The sequence below is a fragment of the Cajanus cajan genome, chromosome 11 (genome assembly GCF_000230855.2).
Source record: "Cajanus cajan strain Asha chromosome 11, NIPB_CcT2T_4, whole genome shotgun sequence".
Lineage (NCBI taxonomy): Eukaryota > Viridiplantae > Streptophyta > Magnoliopsida > Fabales > Fabaceae > Cajanus > Cajanus cajan.
Genome location: NC_138527.1, coordinates 45,517,201 through 45,533,486, shown reverse-complemented (window position 1 = coordinate 45,533,486; position 16,286 = coordinate 45,517,201). Strand labels below are relative to the sequence as shown.

Below are 16,286 nucleotides of genomic sequence, written 5' to 3'. Positions count from 1 at the left end.
AATAGATGTCATATTTATTTTTATTTTTAAGATTTTCATAAGAAATTCTTTGAAATTTTTTAATTTATTTTTATAAATTAGTTTAACAATTTATTTTCTAATCAATAAAAAATAAATAGAACAAGTTAATTTCTTGGACTATTTCTCATGAGAATAGAAGAAAATTATTAGTCAAAATATCGTTTCCTTCCTTCAATTTGTGTGCTTATATATGGGAGGTAGATTTGATGTTATATAAACGGAATACTCTAAAATTAATTATTATGATTAAAAATGAATAGGAAGTAATATGGTTTTTGTTTAGATAATAGATATGAGACTAATGATTTTTTTTTTCCAGAAGATGTTGTTTATATACTTTGAATAAAAAATAGTATTGAATATGTAATTAATGAAATTGGTTTTAATTTTCTATGTAGTATTTCTTTTCTTTCATAATATATGTATATATATATATATATATATATATATATATGTATATATACGTTTTTTTTACTGATTCATATATGTATGTAGTAATTTTTTTTTTCACTTCAAGTTTCAACACTACGTATTACTACCTAATTTAAAATTACGGATCCAAATTGGAAATAAAATTAATAGTTTTAAAAAATAATAAAAGTAGGGAAGGGAGGTAATTGACAGCATAAATTTTCTTCTTGAGGTAATTGATTTCACTTTCAAAGCACCGCGATTAGTTCATTAGGGTTAAGGTTTTGTTTCAAAAAAGGGTTAAGGTTTTGTAGTTTAGGGTTCTAATGCGCTTCAATTTTGTGAAAGGAATGATTTGACGGGTAATTTGTTGCTCTTAAACATTCTATTGGAGTCCCTTATGAGATTGAAGAATGTGCATTTGCCATCAGGGAACAATTCATATTCGTAGGGTTTTTGGAAAGCATTTGTGCTCCTTGCAATTTCTCAAATCTCAGAGAAACCTCTTTTATGATGTGTTTATAAGTGACGATGGTTCTCTTGTTGGTCTCGCGTCTATTATAACTCAAAAGATTCAAGAATCAAAATCTGAAGTTAGATAGATCGAAATATATATCACTCCTCACTGGGCAACTGTTAAGTGGTAACTGTGGTTGTTGTTTACATTGCAACTAACTATGCGCATTTCTGAAGCTTCCTTTCAAATTATTTTGAAAGGCTTAGGATTTGGAGTTGGGTGACTATAAGAGCTTATTCTACTTCTATCATGCAAAATTTTAATTGTTGACATGAATGAGTCTAGAATATGAGAAGATGAAGCTAGTCAGGAAGTGTCTATGGAGATTGTAGAAAAGGAATTTTCTGAGGGTTGTGATGGAGAAGCTGGTTATTTGGTTTTCAAATTTCTATGCTAAACCTTATATTTTCCCTTGCCAACTAGATTTTCAATTCACTTTCTGGAGTTCCTTTTTGAATTCTTTTGATTTTTATTGCTATGATTTCCATTATCTGCTCATTTAATTGATCCTATTTACCAATATTTCGTAGTTTAGTTGAACTACAAACAGGGTCAGTGTGCAGTACCTAGTGCCTGAATATTAATCATGTGAAGCTACTAATGATATTAAGAAACTCAACATTTTTTTAAATGGCTCACTTTTATAGAATTTTGAATCTTCGAAATAGATTCAATTACGGCTAATTATATTAAACATGGATATTGTAATTATGTGTTTGGTGTTTACAGTATTTTTCTTTCCGGTGGAAAGTGTGGAGCTTATATGTATAGTTGAATTTGACGTGAGATTTTGTATCTATAAAATTAATTAATTGTAGGTTCGATATCATTGTAACTTTGACTTCATTCATGGAGTCAATCTAATTTAATATTATTTTGAAGAAAAAAAATGATTAGTAGAAAAGGTTAGTATATTTTGCGATTTTATCTTTTCTCCTTTTGTTGAAAAAAAAAACTACTCAATCATTTGGTTATTGAGTCATGGGATAACATGAGTTATAATTTTCTACTTGAGTATAGGAAGTATATTTTTGTTAATGTCAAGCAAATGGTTCCATGCATGGTTGTGAATTGTGATATCTTCGTATAGCTTGCTTAAATATTAAAAAGCTGAAATATGTAAAGTGCTGAGATTTCTTTTATTAATAAAACCACTCTGTTTTCATGTTCAAGCAATATAATGTTCAGTCTAGTAATCTACAAAGTAAATTCTTCACCACATATAGTGACATAATTCAGTATCTATTTTTGAATTTGCCTTCATTTTTTAAATATAATTTTTCTTTCTCAAAGGAGAAGACATTCAAATTGTTTAATATAAATGTAACACATATCTAACACGTTTTGTTTTAAGTTTTCTTTTCAATTTAATGGTTGCATAACCAGATTCTGTAAACATTTATTATTTGATTAGTGACAAGGCACCCAGTTACTTTCATATATTCGATTCTTTTCATTTAGTTACATATATTGCTCAAAATCTCAATTCAACTTTCTTTAAATAGTTGAGTCGTTCAAATTCTAACCATGCACGTATATACACAATTATGAATTATCGTTGCCCTAATTAAAGGTGGTTGCATTATGTTATTAGACAACATTAGCAGGTTTCTTTAAATTTTGTTGGTTAGCTACTTCCCTATCGGTTTGTATATGCGCCAACTTTATATTGTTATCAGATAAGTTCTCTTATTCTCTCAATTCAGAAATCGTCTTATATACGTTGAGGTTTCATCTATTATGAATAATTTTGTAACATTATATTGAAGGTACAAGGTTAATTGTTGTCTCATTTTCATTCGTTAAATACTGGATCTTGCGCAGTAAAGCAGTAAAAAGCGTGATGTTAATAGGTGGTTTTTTTGTTTTTTTTTTTTGTTTTGGGCTGCTCTCTTTGTGCATGCGTATATACCTACTTTAGTCGAAGTCCAATTAACAAGAAGTTTAAAAATTAATTAATATTGATAATAATTAATTTTTTTTACTGTATCTAAATATTTTATGATAAATTAATTTCATCTACAATAACGTGAATAACCTTCTTAAGATGATGGTGTTGGACTTGTTTTGCATCACTTCAAAACAATGTTTTGGTTGGAGGACAAACACCAATGTAGCTCGACTTGCCTTCTTCCTTGTCACACTACTAGAAAAGTGTCATTTTCCTGCAAAAAAATATTTGCAAATTTTCTTGCAAATAAATATTTGCAGAAAATTTTTGCGAATTTTCCTGCAAAATAATATTTGCAGAAATTTTTTGCGAATTTATTTGCGAAAAATAATTTACAGATATTTCTTACAAATTTTGCTATAATTTTAATAATCATAGAATTTTTTTTCCATGGTAAAAATTTGCAGAAAATATTGTAAGAATTTTATTTTGTTTCTTGTAGATTTTCTTGCAAAAATAAATTTGCAAGTAATGTTTACTAAATGGTAGAAAAAATTTGCAAGTAACTTTTCCTGCGAATTTTCCTGCAAATTTTAATCCGCAGGAAAAATAAAAAAAATATATTTAAATTTTATAAGTTTAATATTTTAAAAAAACTTCAAGTCCCACATTGATTGAAAATAAAGCAATTAAAGAGTATATAAGTTGGGGCAACACTTACCTTACAAGTTGATTTATATGGTTGAGTGATACGCTTATAATCTACAATCTTAGAATTTGAAAGATTATGTATCACATATTAGAGACATGGAAACAAATGTTTCGGATGAATTCATTGTGAGCATTTGAAAGTTGAAAAATTATTGATAGAATTTATAATAATTTCTTTAATTTTTTTCGTAAAAAATATTCCTGCAAAGTTTCTTGCGAAAAAATTCGCAGGAAACTTTCCTGCAAATTTTCTTGCAAATTTTTTTTGTAGGAAAATTTCCTGCAACTTTTTTTTCGAAGGAAAGTTTCCTACGAATTTTTTTCGCAATAAATTTCGCAGGAAAATTTCTTGCGAATTTTAAAATTCGCAAAAAAATATTATCCACGAAGGTGTTACTTGCAGATAAAATTTCGCAAAAAAATTTGTAAGAACAATATTTTCTGCGAATTTTTATGAAAAATTCACAGAAAAAGTCGCATGTAATAAGAGAAATTCTAGTAGTGTCATAAGGCAACAGCCACCTCTAGCGAGTGCATTGAGTTGATTAAGGATATTCTAATAATTAGAATATGATTAATATGTGTTAACTCGAGACGTTATTTTTTTAAACAGCCAAAAATATTATATTGAAAGGTATAAGAGGTACCAAATTCATATACAAACTAACAGACTAAATGGTTAATTATAATTTTTATATATTTTTAAATAAATTATTATTTAATCGAATTGTTATATTACACAATACTCAAAATATTAAAGTAAAAGCTTCTACACCAATTGTATTTCTCCCAACAAGGACAATACCATGTCATTACTATCTTCCTCTAGTTTATGATCTAGCTAGCTATAGAATTAGACCATTAGCTCTAGTTTATGATCTCCCAACAAGAATACTTATGATCTAATATAAAATAAACATAAGAATAAAATAGATGGATAAAAAATATACAAATTACACCCTTTAATGAAATTTTTCATTTCTAGATAATCAAAGAGTATGACCCCAAAAAATAATAATCAAGAAACAATAATTAAACATATAGTTTTCCAATGCTACGAAGGTTCGTGAAATCATTACATGAGTAATAATTTCATACATAAGTACGTAATAAGTTTAAATTTAAAGGGTAAATTATGAACAAAATGCTCGACTAAAAGTTGAAAATCAATAGTATCAAAATCCTATTTGGATTTCTCAAGCCTAGCCTAAAAGAATTTTGTAATCCATGATAAACTTAGAAAATACAAGGAAAGAACAAGAATATCCTTTAGTCATACTATTTCGGCAAAAAAAAAAATCCTTTATTTTAAATCTCAATTAAAGGTGTCGAAGTAAATCAATTCAGTTTACTCATGTTAATTCATTATAGATTGTTGAAAAAGTTAGCCAACACAAATCAGTTGATTTACCTAATTTTAAAAATAAAATAATATTCTTTAAATTAAAAATATAAAAGATAGAAAAAAAAAAGAATATATATATATATATATATATAAATACAACAACAAAAAAACTAATTCATGTCGATAAACTGAAAGAAAAAAGAAAAGATTTGAATAGAAGAAAATTATAATTCTTTGTTCACGTCCATCGACCGACAAGCCTCACTTAAAATCCTGCACATGGACGTTGGAATTTTTGCTGGCAAAACAAGATAAATGATTTCAACCTAAAATGGACATAAATAAATAAAAATGAAAGGAAAAAAGAAAAATCATACAAAAATTACTAAAATTGAAAATAAAAAAGAAGGAAAACAAAGTAAATGATATATATATATATATATATATATATATATATATATAAACACTTAACGATGTTTCTTTTATAAATAAATTTATTTTTAATTTCTTAAATTCAAAATTTTTAAATTTAAAAAAAAAATATTTTAACTTTTTTTATTTAAATATAATTAGTAAATTTGTCAAAAATAATTTACATATTACTAAGTTTATTGTATAAAATTTCTTAGCAAAAATATTAGATTAAATTTAATTTATGTTACAACTCAATCTTTCTATGGATGTGATGTTACTTGTAGTCATGAGAGTGTGTGTATATAATTATTTACCATATATATTTGGTTGGATTAAAATGATGAGACATTTCAGCCGGTAATTTGTAATAAAAATATTTATATTTATTAATTTCTAGGAACTTAGCCGTTGGATATCATTCATAGTGTGAGTTTTGTAGTTGGCTGTTTACATCGTGTCTAGTGCAGATGTCATGTATTTAGCTTTTACTTAAAGAATCCCTCTTCTTTCTCTTCCATTTCAACTCTCTCTCTCTCTCTCTATCTCTGCTTCAAACTTAAAACCATGTCGTTTTTCCGCTTCCCTCTGCTGTTCTCACTCCTCCTTTCTTCACTTCTCTTAACGAATCACTCCGTAAAGTGCGACCATGGTCAGTACTCCGACACTCTCTCTCGATATTTACAATTCTTGTCTTTCTTGGATCACCTAATTCTGACTACCCTCAACTCAAATGGGTTTCACATTCACTTGTTAATTGCTATTATCAACTGTTATTGTATGATTACTTCATCTGGGTATCATTGAATGTGTTAGTCTCTCGTCAAGTTTCGACTTTTAAGTCTTTTGCTTTCAGGGTAATAGGTCTTTTTCTGTCCTTATTTTTCACCTTTTCTTGCGCTTGGGTTTCTCAGTGGACCATCTCTGTTAGATCTGTTTGGGAGAACGTTGATCTGATGTCACCCAATCTTTGGGAATAGTGTACTTTTCTTTTTAGATGTTGATCTTGAAAAGATCTGCTTATTTCAGTTGATTGCTGCTGAATGATAAATTTGAAATTTTCAATTGCATGATCCTATTGCTTGTCAGTGCAGAATGATTTGAATTTTATATTCAAATTTGTGTATCAATAGGTTGCCAAGATGATCGTTGAGTAACCTATTTGTCTTCTTTCAGAGTTCCATGTTACTGGTGAATGATGATCTGATTTTGCATTAATCTTGTTGATAAAGCATTCATTGCTTGCTACTAGAGGTCACGGAATCCTCTTCCACTTAATTCACATAGTGACAAGATCGGATTTTTCGGAATTAACTTGTAAATCAAAGAGCTATATTTCATTTAGATTTAAATGCAACTTATCTGAGTGAAATGTCTTTACAGATCAGACAGTTTGTTGATATGCTGCCTAACCATTTTCTGCTTTTCATGTGTCAATGCAGTCATAGAATCTGTTTGGATATAAGATAGAAGTGTTTATAAGAGCTTCTTTAATAGAAAAAAAAAACTCTTTATTTTCCGTAGAGAAATTCTCAAAAACTCTTATAAGCTTGTATGCAAGTATACTCATAGTAATTAGCACCACATGTCAATTAGTAAATAATTTAGTCGAACCAGCTATATTCCATGAAAAATCCCTCCAATCACCCTATGTCTCCTCTTCTTGCAAAATGCGCACAATGAAGTTGATATTTTGAGATGGCACTAAGCTTAATCGCCCACTTGCAGATGAGGAAGATGATCTTTATCAGGGAATCAACAAGTATAGGGAGTCATTAAACTTGACATCTCTAACAAAGAATGAAAATGCAAATTGCTTTGCTGATGAAATAGCAGATCAGTTCAAGAATCAACCTTGTACAAATACCACAGGCGCTAACACCGTACCGGGTACAGAGCCTCAGCTCTCCAACTATCCAGACCTTTTAAATAAATGCCACTTGAATATTTCTAACACAAGGGATGGAGCTGTAATGCCTGCTTGTGTTCCTGGCCTGGTTCCGAGCGTTGTCCTCACTAATTTCACGCAATCTCTCTACTCCGATAATCTCAATGACTCCAAGTTTACAGGAATTGGTATTGGTTCAGAAGATAACTGGATTGTAGTGGTACTGACCACTAACACTCCTGAAGGAAGCTTTGTTCCTGAGACTTATAGTGGGGCCAATTTGATTTCTAAAATTGGATTGATTTACTCCTCAATGCTCTTGTTAGTGGGTAACCTTTTCGTGTTGTGAACAAGAGGATACCACTGTTCCCATTTTATTTATTTTTAGGATTGTCATTTTGGAGGCCTTGCTACCACTATGAAGTTCTTATTAGTCTGTGTCCGGGAATACTGAAAATAATGTAGACAAGTGCTTTTCTAGTGAAACGTAGATGGTGTGGTATAAGAATTATTTCAAAATTGCATGTGTCTGTAGAATGTTAAAGAAGAGGAATGGAAGGGACAGCATTTTTCCTCGAGGGGTTTATCGGCATTATCAACAGTTTCTTTTTCTTATATTTTCTTTTCTTTTTCTTTCTGATTTTTGAATGTTTTACATTTGCCAAATCAGTATAGGAGGCAATAAATTGTAGCATTGGTGGCAGCATACTAGTACTTTAATTTCAAAATTGAAATTATGTTGCTTATTTGATACTGAGGCTGCTTAGTGTGCCATTCCAAACCCATCTAATTTAGTTCAAAGGTGTTTAAAATTTGACGAGATTACCGATTACTATCCTCTCCCTTATGTATTTTAACGGTTCAGATCATTACCCGATTTTCTTCATTTTTAAATGAAAATTTTACAGTCTTGATTCTTGAACCGATACTACATTCTTGTTTGTTTATGTTCGTGGTGCGTTCCTTATGATTTGAACTTAATTATCATATATTTTAATTTAAAGTTTCAGCTTTGAGTTTGATAAGAGCTACCCAATTATGTTTCTGTCGTTTCCCGACATGATCTGTTAAATAAACTAGTATCAGTAAGAAAGAAAAAATGGATCTAAAATGGGTAAGAAATAGATGCCAAATAGGAACTCTCATCTCTACTTGGTTGATAGCATAGTTAGGAAACTGAACTTTTTTTTATTATTGGTACAAAGAGAACACTAATTTTGCTAATAATTAATTTTTGTCGAAAACCAAATTGACCATTTTAAATATGATTTCCTTTGTTAATTACGTTTTTCTCATTTATAATATTCAAATATAAAACTTCGTTTAAAAAGATCAACTCTGATTTCACTCAGATTAAGGTTATTCTTGGTTCTTCAACACGTAAATTTGAGATTATTGATTTAATTGAACTGAAATAATTTTAGGACATAAAGTTAGTTGATGAATACATGGTGAGAAGGGATGACTTTATGTCTACAATTACTAGCTTTCTTTGTAAATCCCACTTTGTGATAGGCATCAGCCAACCTCCGCATATGTCCGTTCTGCAATGACAAGCATTCTCTTGCTGGAATTTAAAAGTTTTGACCAATGGTGACAACTTCAACATGTACCAGGTTCACCTAAGAATTTGTGTTATTAAAGAGGTTTGAAATTGTAGTCCAAATTTTGAATATAAGATCCTCACCTATGTGGGATAAAGTTCAAAGAAGTAGGCACCCAATCCATATTTTGCTGTGTATTGCAAAGCGGAAACCTTCCCATCGGAAGAAACTTAGGTCTTATTTAGATTTTAAAAAATTCCTATACATATAAAAAATAAAAAATAAAAAATAAAAAGGTAAAATGATTGAACTTTTCTTGTTGATTAAAATCAACTTATGCATCTTTGTTTTTAAAGTTAGATGAAAAACTTATATAAAACTGAAGTTCGTAAGTTAATTTTAACTTATGAGAAAAACTTAAATTATTATATTTTCTTCTCTTATAAATATTTATAGCTTTTAAAAATAAGTGCGTGTTTGAATTTTAGTTGGAATTGTTTAAAAGTACTTTTACTTTGAAAGTGACAAATTCTTCCTTCTTCATTTTGTTGTATTTAGAATTCAGAATTGGGCATTGAAATTTTCAAGAGTGTTTTCTAACTTTTATGCAAACGTACTTATTCCAAAAACTTGATGTTAAGAATCTCCTTACTTAGGAAGTGATAATTTAAACATTCCTTGTGTACTGTTCGTGATAAATAGTCCATGACCTTGCGCTGGTCAAAAAGTAAGCCCACTTCTCGCAGCAGATTCTCATTTTATACTGGACTCCCCTTTGTCCTTTGGGCCGGGATCCATGAGAGATTTGGTCAGCATAAGATTAGAGCTTGAGGTTTAAATAGGAATAACAAATGGAAAAGGCTAAATAATATGTTGAAATGAGAAAATGGATAGCAGAAAATGGAAAATATTGGACGTGCATGAAGGGCTCAAATTTTGTGGCTTATTGTGCATATCGTTTGAACCATAAAGGGTGCTCCATATTGGATGGCTCTTGAAATTAAACTGGTCATGGGATATGATTGATTTGGAGATAATTAAATATATTTTAATATTATATAATATATTAATTAATATAAATTAATAACAAATTAAGTTTGATAAAATATTAAATTAATATAAAAGGATCATGTGTGTGTTAAACCCTAGGCCCTAAAGTAATTCATATGTGAACCTAATGTGTGACATTTATTTAATTACCTCAAACATTATTTTCAATAAAAAATACAAAAAAGTATAAAAAATATATTTTTTTTATACCACAAATTTTGAAAAAAAAAATTCATTGTTTTCTCTCTATGTCTTTGAATTATCTAGATATATTCATAGATTTTATTTTTGGGTGAACTAATTAAATTTGGGTCTTAATTATTGAGAGTGAAATAACATTTTGGGTGAACTAATATGGTGCCATGCCACATATATTAATGGTATTGGTAGGGAGGAGTTCAGCGTATATGTAGGCGAGATGAATCAACCCTTTAAGCCATGTATGTGTTCTTTGAACATTTTCTTTTCATGAATTTGTGTTGCAATGGATTCATTTTCTTGTTTTGCCTCAATGAATATGTCCATGCATAGGAAAGCAAGGGCCATTTGTGATGCAGAGAAAATAAGGTATACCCTCTCTAATTCTCACATCTTTTACACACTAATTTCAACGCCAAAATTCTTGTAGATTAATCACATTGGAATTTGACATGTAAAGATCCTTTGTAAATTTCAAATTCCTTACCAAATATTCTTCCTTTTTAACTGATTCTGAACAATCACGTATATATATATATATATATATATATTAAAATGTTTATACTTGTACACCTCATGTATGAAAAAGAAAAATCTCTTGTAACTTTTAATTAATTTTGGTTTTTTTCTTCACTCAATTTTTTATGCCTTCCTTACACTTTTTCCCTTTTAATTTTACATCACATATTATATCTTTCTTTGTCTTTCCCTTCTCCCCAAGGTGTATATATCCCTTGAGAGTGAAAAACCCATTTTTGAAAAATAAAGGAATCAGCATACACGTAGTATTATTCGTGACTTTTTCTTCAAGTTTATGGATTCTTTGAAAGTGAAAATTGCACATTTAGTTATATTTTTATTGCTCTTTCTTAAATCATGAAAGAAACATTTGAGCAAAAAAAAACGCATGGCATAGAGTATTACTGTTTTAATAATTTCTTAAAGTTCATTTTGGTGTTTTTCTATTAACAGATTTATATGAATGGTCTTTTGAACCTATCATTAATAAAATGCTTAAAATGATGGGAGTATGGGACCTACTTTTTGTGGTGTTTAGTTTTTGTTAGATTTAAGTCATTCTTAAAAATCCTTGAAAGATTTTGCTAAGTTGTCATTTTCAGCTACTATATATATATATGGTCTTGTAGAGTTTTGCAATAACGATGGTCACATGAAAAGTTTTCATGGAATTATCGGTATCTTCAACTTCACTAAAACGTAATATATAGATCTAATTATACCTTTCATAAAGTGGGCGTTGTTAGACATATATAGCAATCATATGATTTCATTCAACAGCCTTAAAATTTAAGAATAATTGGAACTTGACATTATCATAACCTCTATTGTAGTCAAATAGTTAGGAATTTCATCTTTGACTTGCCCAATTCTTAATAATTTCAATATTTTCATTAAAAAAAATAGAAAATCAATCTATAATGTTATATAAGAGTCTTCAAATTCAAAATTGCTAGATGAAATAATCTCATGTGAGTTAAACCATACCTTACATACCTTGGTGATAAAAAAAGGCATGTAGTTTATTATTTAATATTTAACTAAAACACATAAAGATACGGGAATGTCGTTCCATTTAAATTCAAATTTGGACTTTGAATGCAATCGGTTGAAGGCCACATTATCTGTATTCTATCTATGCATGTGAAATGTTAAATGTCACATTTCTGAAACCAATTAAACTGTTTCAAACAGAAAACAGAGAAATTGACCCTCTTAGGTGCTAGTTGTTTTCATTGTCACTGTAACATTTCTGTTGACGTCAAAGAGAAAAAAATGATTAATGTGGGAAGTGAAGGGGCAAAGAGCTGTTTTATTTCCCATATGTTACCCACGGGTTGCCAATGCTTGTCTCCGTGCATGCTTCCCAAATTAAGCTTAGTTAATATTATTGAATATTTTTTGCCTTGAATTTCCTTAAATCAAATCGTTAAGAAATCCCCATTAATTCTTTTTGCTCCCTAGAATTAATCAAGGCGATCTATTCGGATCTTTTGCTCTCTTTTGAAATTAGTGTTTTGGTCAAAGAAATAACAAAAAGTCTCACTTTTGCTTCATATCTTTTAAATCACACAGCGTTGATCAAAGTTGTCATGAGGACCCCCAACAATGAAAGAACAGGATGAAAAGGAAAAGAAAGAAAAATTAGGAACATGGGGCTGAATTTTGAATTATAAGAAAGGACTAAAGCGAATGACAAGATGTTTGTGTTGCATAATTCGAAAGACCAAGATTCTGGGAGATCAACCTGATATGGAAAAAGATGCATGAAAATATCATTTGATAGATAGGGTGAGAAAAACCATCATGAAAGAAGATAAAAAGGTTTCGCTTTCTACAAAAAGCTTAGCTATAAAGTGATTCAATTCTAAAAGGTTCCCCTCATTGATTTCACCGTCAGTAACATTTTAATCAACTAGGAGATGTGATTCTCATGTTAATAATTTTTTAGAAGTAATTATGGAATATTCTTGCATAAGTTTGAAACTTTTCTTGGTCTCGTTTTGGTAACATCACTAGCTTAATAAACAGTTCATACTGCTTTATAACAAGGCCGGGGCTGAAAATTATGCATATTAAAAGTTGTTCATCCACCAATCCCTCGACAGACATAGACAGAAAAAAAGAAGAAAGAAAGAAAGAAGAAAAAGAAAAAAAATAATAAAAATTAGACACATCGAGGAATCATCACAAAATCTTGTGAATATGGTCTAAAGTATGCATGGGACCGTTGTGACCAACATAATATGCTATAAGAAAGGAAATGAAATTATAGATTGTCAATTTTGGCTCCAAATTCTGAAGAATGTGTCGATTCTGGTTATATACTCTTTTGTTTGGCATCTCTGCCCCCCACCTCTTTTCATGCCAAAGAAAAATGTTTTCTATGACAATATCATTTTGCAATATATGTCAATTACATCAAAGTTTTTATGGACAAGCACAGCCATAGAAAGGAGCCCCCTTGTGTTAGTCAATAGTCATGGCTCTCTCTTTAATTTATCAAAATTGCAAGTACTTAGCCGTTGTTTCTTCTCGTGGATTAAACAGATTTGGACCCTATAATGAAAATCTGAAAAAGCCAGGAAAGGGAAAAGAAAGACAATGTGGGCCACTAATTTAATTTGCTTCTGCGTGGAGGCATCAAAATCACCTAAATATACTTTTGATTTACCAAGAATAAAATTATAAGTTTTGATAATATGAATATGCTTCTCACTTCTCAACGAGGAAAGCTGCCAATTCTTAAATTTTTTTATCATAAAAAATTGTCTCAATTAATTATCGTATTTTCATTGACCTCTCTCTCAACCAATTAATATAAAAAAAATGATATTAGATCATATACAAAAAAATTATCCTTATAACATAACTCATCCTCAATTCATAATTAATAATAATAAAGAATTTGTATTAGTAAGGCTTTATACTGATAGCGATACCGATGTAGGAAATATACGCACGCGTTTAACTTTGTATCAAACATGAGGATAGGTGTAATGCACCATCACACTCAAATAGCTACATGCTTATCCGTTTCGGTAGTGAAGGACAGAGAGAAACTTCATTATTTTTGCCATAGCTAGGAACTTTAAAAGGATCTAACCCTTTTCCTTTTGGAGCATAACTTTTCTTAGGTACTTGGGAAAATAGTTCAAGTAACGATCAATATATTTATGGCATTTTCCGTATGATTTAAATTAATAATAATATGGTCAAGAACACACCGCGTTCTCGAATTGTATAGTGTTTTCAGTTTCCAATGTGTGAAAATATAAATTCTTGAATTTCATTATATTATCCACACCCAAATATTAACGACTGAATTGGTTGACTTCGCCAATTTTGTCCCCTTCGAGCTCTATGTGGTGGTGGGGTCTAAAGGTTATAAAATATAAAACTAAGAAACATGAAAGAAAAAAAAGCTTTTATTTATAAGAAATGTTGTTCCTTTTGTTTGTGACGCCATGGTAGGTTAGACCCACCAATAATGGAAAAAATCTCTATTTTACAATGCTCGATCTTTCTTCTGCTCCTTTCCAAGAAATCAAAGCAAAGCATATAGGCCATTTTCTGTTAGTTTATTCATAAACTTTCTTTCTTATTTGGAGTTCAACAACATTACTTTTTCCTATAATTTAAAATTCAGAATGGAGATGTATTTGCCGTTCAAAAGCTGATTATACGTTGAATTGTCCATTTGTTGGAAAGCTCATCCATGCAAACTAACCAAACTAAGAAGGAAAAAAAAATGAAAAAAGAGTGTCTAAAAAAACCCTCCAAAATCACTTGGTGGAAATAATTTGAACATGTTGTCAAATTTTTTTTAATTAAATTGATCATCTTTTGTTTGTGCCCGATAAGTGTTATTACATAATTGGCATTCTAAAACTTTGTGAAAGGATGGGAAGAGAGTGTTTAATTATGTTGCCAACTAACAAAAGCAAAAGGCTTTCCAATGCTTAACAAACAAGAAAACTCAAAGATGAAACGAAATTCATTTTGATGTTATTAGACAAGCATTCAATATTTTTTTAAGCCGTTCTTTTTTTCTTCACTCACAAATCTTACCATCTAATTTATCTCATAATCATTAATTACGTAGGTCTTGTTGATTAATATTCAAATTATGGATAACAAAAAATCCTGAGCTGGGAGAAGAAAAAAAAAGGTAAAAGCACTTGTTAATTGTTATTTTTTTTTAGTTTAATAATAAAAGTATAATTTCTTAATATCTAATTAATTCTTATAAGAATAAAGTATAATTTTTCTTTTTTTCATCCCAGCCCCGCTCTCACTCACTCACATTTGTCCTGTCTTGCACACATGGCACCACGTTCATGGTTGATATTTTGCATGTTGGATTAGATCAAATAGAATGATTTCGTGGATTGTATTGACTGGATACTTATTTTTAAAGGGGAAAGCTGGAACAATTTGGATATCCAAATAATAGATTTTGAAGCCCACAAATTATCTTTATTTTGTGTCTGGTTTTAATCAATGACATCAGCAGTTTCAGAGCTTTGCGTTATGTCATAATTACGATTTTCGAAACAATTTGAAAGTTAATTTTTAAAACACTAATAATTTATTGGTTTGAATAACAGTGATGTAAGTTTTTATAGAGATTAATTATCCAATATTGGCAGATGTTTTATACTAATAATATAATTATAAAAAAAATAATTTTTAAAATAGCTTATGCAATTAATCTCTATATTCATGTGAAAAAACAAATTAAATATTCTAATATTGTGTGATAAAAAACTGTTTTGAAACAATTAAACCGAACTGAGTATTTCAATCAAAACACTAATGAATTGATGCTTAGTTTAGTTTGTTTAACCTTAAAAACTAATAACTCTATTTGTTTTACATATTTTTCCTTTACAAATTGACATCCATATTGGTGTGGCAGAGGCAAGTGTTTGAGAATAAAGTGATATCTGGTGATGAAATCAGAGGTGAGGTTGTATCTTTATTGGAAGTGGTTCAGAATACTTCCTGGCCTACGCATAGCATACTGATACATCTCAGATCCAAGCTGCAACGTTAACGTGCCCTGCCCTCGGCACAAGATGGACAGGTTTCTCTACATGTACATGCAAGTCCTCACACTATCACATTTTTATTTTTTAGAAATATCTTTTTCTTCTTATATTTATTAAAATATTATTATATTAAATAAATAGGTTATTTTATAATATTTATTTTGAGAAATATTAGTATAGATAAAATAGTAATTTTTATTTTAATATTATTCTTTTGAATTATTTTCAAAATCGAGTAAAGAAAATATCTATTAATTTGATACTTATCAAATTAAAAAAATCGTATTTGGCAAAAATATTTTTTGTAATAAAGATTATGAAATTATAATGATTAAATCAATTTTTCCTTTTAATATTTATTACTTTGTGCAACACGTGTGTTAGAAGAAAACAAAAGTGCACATAATAAAAAAGGAGAACCTTTATTGGATGATACATAATATAATGATTTGTGTCATTTAATTAAGATATTTATAGTCTAAATCTTATTTATTTTTTTTATAAAATAGATTATTTTAAAAAGTGAATATTTATATTATATACATTTATAATTTTTAACTGAAAAGTTCATTATTACTTGTGAATATTTCGTATTAATAATATAATTTAGCAAAAAAACTAAATTGTACTATTTTACTTATTTATCTGCAATTTTAACCTTTTATATTAAAATAGAAATAGTTTGTCTTCAAATTTTAAAATATAAAATTTCAGCCTTATATTAAT

The 16,286-nt window shown here is 29.1% G+C and overlaps 1 protein-coding gene and 1 long non-coding RNA gene across 2 annotated transcripts; both read left to right on the top strand.

Annotated features, from left to right (window-relative positions):
- The first annotated feature begins 5,760 nt into the window (after positions 1 to 5,760).
- LOC109799835 (putative GPI-anchored protein At3g06035) lies at positions 5,761 to 7,948 on the top strand. Its single transcript, XM_020360473.3, has 2 exons — positions 5,761 to 5,959; positions 7,036 to 7,948. Exons 1-2 carry the CDS (start codon positions 5,875 to 5,877, stop codon positions 7,542 to 7,544), a joined length of 594 nt encoding a protein of 197 aa, XP_020216062.1. The 5' UTR covers positions 5,761 to 5,874; the 3' UTR covers positions 7,545 to 7,948.
- A 1,853-nt stretch (positions 7,949 to 9,801) lies between these two features.
- On the top strand, positions 9,802 to 12,557 carry LOC145953106 (uncharacterized). Its single transcript, XR_014430653.1, has 2 exons — positions 9,802 to 10,356; positions 12,082 to 12,557. It is a non-coding gene; the product is annotated as an uncharacterized LOC145953106 (long non-coding RNA).
- Positions 12,558 to 16,286: the final 3,729 nt, after the last annotated feature.